The sequence below is a fragment of the Petaurus breviceps genome, unplaced genomic scaffold, assembly GCF_028583685.1.
Source record: "Petaurus breviceps papuanus isolate PSGF00001 unplaced genomic scaffold, PetGlider_PUasm1.0 185, whole genome shotgun sequence".
NCBI lineage: Eukaryota > Metazoa > Chordata > Mammalia > Diprotodontia > Petauridae > Petaurus > Petaurus breviceps.
This window is the reverse complement of record NW_027185797.1, coordinates 31,141,507-31,144,953: the sequence shown is the minus strand read 5'-3', so window position 1 is coordinate 31,144,953 and position 3,447 is coordinate 31,141,507. Positions and strand designations below refer to the sequence as shown.

General features: G+C 51.6%; 1 protein-coding gene across 2 annotated transcripts in view; it reads left to right on the top strand.

The window, feature by feature from the left end:
* Positions 1 to 1,136: 1,136 nt before the first annotated feature.
* The window catches only part of FAM221A (family with sequence similarity 221 member A), a 23,642-nt gene continuing 21,331 nt past the window's right edge, over positions 1,137 to 3,447 (top strand). For both annotated transcript variants that reach the window (XM_069088728.1, XM_069088729.1), the window contains exon 1: positions 1,137 to 1,351. In XM_069088728.1, coding sequence (XP_068944829.1) covers positions 1,287 to 1,351 — 65 coding nt within the window. In that variant the 5' untranslated portion in view covers positions 1,137 to 1,286. The remainder of the gene's footprint in view (positions 1,352 to 3,447) is intronic.

Genomic DNA, 3,447 nt, shown 5'->3' with positions numbered 1-3,447 from the left:
TCTGCAACCTCTCTCCTGTTTCACCTCTACAACATCTCTCCTCTTTCACCTCTGCAGCCTCTCATCTATTTCACCTCTGCAGCCTCTCATCTATTTCACCTCTGCAACATCTCTCTTCTGACACTGGCCCCACTCTGGTAGTGGCGCTCATCATCTTGAATCTGGACTATTGCAATAGCTGCTGGTGGGTCTGTTCCCTGCAAGTCTCTCCCTACTACAATTCATTGTCCATTCAGCTGGGAACATGATTTTCTTAAAGTGCCTTTGATCATGTAAACCGTCCCCGCCCCCCACCCCCCCAACTCTGATGGCTCCCTATCACCTCCAAGACCAAATATATTGGCATTCAAAGCCTTTATAACTTATCCTCCAGGCTTCTTACATCTGACATGTACTCTCCGTGAAGTTCCGAGAACAAGACACTCCACCAGTTCTGGGCATTATCTCTGGCTGCTGCCCATCCCTAGAACGGTCCCCATCTTCACCTCTGCCTAGTGGATTCCCCTGACTTCCTTTAAGTCCCAACGAAACGCCTCCCGTCTACAGGCAGCCTTCCCCAACGCCTTTTCACTTCATGCCTCCGCTTTTGACCCATTACTTCCTATCTAGGTTGCTTGTACCCATTTGTTTGTAGTCTCGCCCATTAGATTGTGAGCTCCTCGAGGGTAGGGGCCGTCTTTGCTTCCGTGCCAGTCCCTGGCACATAGTAGGTGTTTAATAAAGGGCTGAGATGACTTAAGGCGTGAGGGCTGTGTGCAAGGGTTGAGGCCACACCCCGGCAAGTCCCTTAGTCTCTCAAGGCCTCAGAGAAAGCAGAACCAAAGAAACTACAGGACAGGTTTATAAAACACTTATTAGGCGACAGGCATTGTTCTATAACGGGGAATTCCAAGAGAAAAAGGAAACAGCAAGCGCTCTTATCCCATTGGGCGCACGGTAACCTCCGGGAAAACAAACTTGGACACACAAAGCGTGCACAAAGTTGCTGCGGGGCATCCACCTTTTGGGGTCTTCCCGGGCCGCAGCGGGGGAGGAGCGAGTTTCCCATCTGCGCATGGGCGCCGGAACCCAGGCCGGATGAGTGGCCCGGGGCGTCCGCGTGACCGTGACCGTGACCGTGGTCGTGCCCGCGCGTGCGCACGTGCGCCAGGCAGCCCTGAGCCCATGGCCTCTCGAGCCTCCCCCGTCGCCAGGGTAACGGGCGGGAGCAAAGCTCGGGTGGGGGCGAGCCGTTCTCGGCGGCGGCGCCGAGAGGGCGGAAAGATCGCGGCCGCCGGGAGGCCGCCATGGAGCGGCTGACCGTGTCCCCGGGGGCCGCCGCCGCCGTGGACGAGTACCTGGAGTACCGAAGGTGAGGGGAGGCTTGCCCGCAGCGTGGAGAGGGAAACCGAGACAGCCGGGAACCGGACCTCCGGAGGCGGTCCGGAGTTGGGCGGGACCTCAGAGGCCGCCTCTCCCACTTTACAGTCGGGGAAACTGAGGTAGCCCCGAGCTGGGCGGGTCCTCGGAGTCTGACTCTCCCTTTACAGCTGGGAAAACTGAGGCAGCTTAAGTCTGGGCCACAGCATGCTCAAAGTTACCCAGGGAAGAAGCCCTGAATCTGGCGCCGTGAATTGGCACCTTAGAGATCATCCCCCTCCCTCATTTTATTTTGGGGAAACTGAGGCCGTCTAGAGCTGAACTACAGCATGTCCTAAAGTCACTCTAGGGAGGAAGCCGCAAATCTGAACACCTCAAGCTGAAGCCCTCATAGGGAATACCTCTCCGTTACACTTTTACAGCTGGGGAAACTGAGTACCAGAAAGGGGAAGTAACTTCGAGTCTTAGATCTGGAGTTAGACCTCAGAGGCCACCTCCTTTATTTTACAGATAGGGTAACTGAGGCTCAGAAAGACGGGACAATGATTATAGATTCAGAGCTTGAAGGGCTCTGAGAAGTCATCCACTTCAATGCCCTTATTTTACATATGGGGAAACTGAGTCCCAGAGGGGAGAAATGACTAACTCAGGGTCACAGAGGTAGTAGGATTAGAGGTGGGATTGGAACTCATGTCTCCTGACTCCAGAACCAGTGGCTTCTTTTACTACCCATCCTTCAGGGCAGGGATTGTTCCATTTTTGCCTTTGTATTTCCAGAGCCCAGAACAGCAAATGGTAAAACCATAGGCTCTATTCTACTGGGAGTCAGTCAGAGTCAGTAAACATTTTATTAAGTACTTACTATGTGCCAGGCTGTCTGCTAAGGGCTTCAGGCAGTGCCTGCCCTCAAGGAGTTTACAGTCTAGTGCGGGAAGACAAACTATAGAAAGCATTAAGAAAGGACATGGCCTGGGACGAATGAAGACTCAGGAGAGCCATTGGGGCAGATGGAGGCACTAATTCTGAGGAATCAGGAAGGGCCTCATAGAGAAGGGTCAGCACAATCTTAGCTCCCCGGCTGGCATGGGCCTTAGGGGCCATCAACTCTGACCTGCCTCATTAAAGACCTGAAGCCCTCTGAGGGGAAAAGACCTACCTAGGATTGAAGCAGTATAATCAGCACAAGTGGGATTTGAACTTGAATCTCCTTCTTCCTAAGGGCAGTTAGGTGGCCCAGTGGGTAGAGCACTGGGCCTGGAGTCAGGAAGACCCATCTTCCTGAGTTCAAATCTGGTTTTAGGCACTAGTTGTGTGACCCTGGGCAAGTCACTTCACCCTGTTTGCCTTAGTTTCCCCATCTGTACAACAAACGGGAGAAGGAAATGTCAAATCACTCCAATACTTCTGTCAAGAAAAGCCCTAGAAAGAAGTCAGGAAGAGTAAGATAGGGCTGAACAACAAATAGCTCATTGTGCCCTTACCTGGAGCTGCTCCAGGAAAATCTCCCAGTGTGCTTCTGGGGTCTGCCCTAAAGGGGTTAATACGGTGGGCCCCTGTAGAAAGGCACTCACTGTAGGGTCAGGCCAGCTGTTGGGCTTCCCCCACCACAGATGCTTAAATCACAGAAGGCCCATAAGTGAGCTGTGACATTAGCCTGAAACCTAAGTGCTTAACATATCACCTTTGTTACATCGTCCTGTGATAGCCTTTGGCTTGCGATGGTCTTTGGCCATTGTCCTGGTTTTAGAGGTACCGACAATCCTTGCCCTTTATAGTAATTCTCTTATCTGAAGGCTGAAATTCTACCATCACATTCATTCCTTTGCTAATTGGGCAGTTAGGTGGAACAGTGAATAGAGCACTGACCTGCCTAACAGTAAGACCCTGGGCAAGTCACTTAATCTCCCTTTGACTTAGTTTTTTCAGCTGTAAGATGGGAATAGTAATAGAACCAGAAAGATTGCTGTGAGAATCAGAGATATTTATAAAAAAAGTACTTAGCATAGTGCCTATCACATAGTAGGCATTTAATAGTTATTTTCTTCCTTCCTTCCTTCCTTCCTTCCTTCCTTCCTTCCTTCCTTCCTT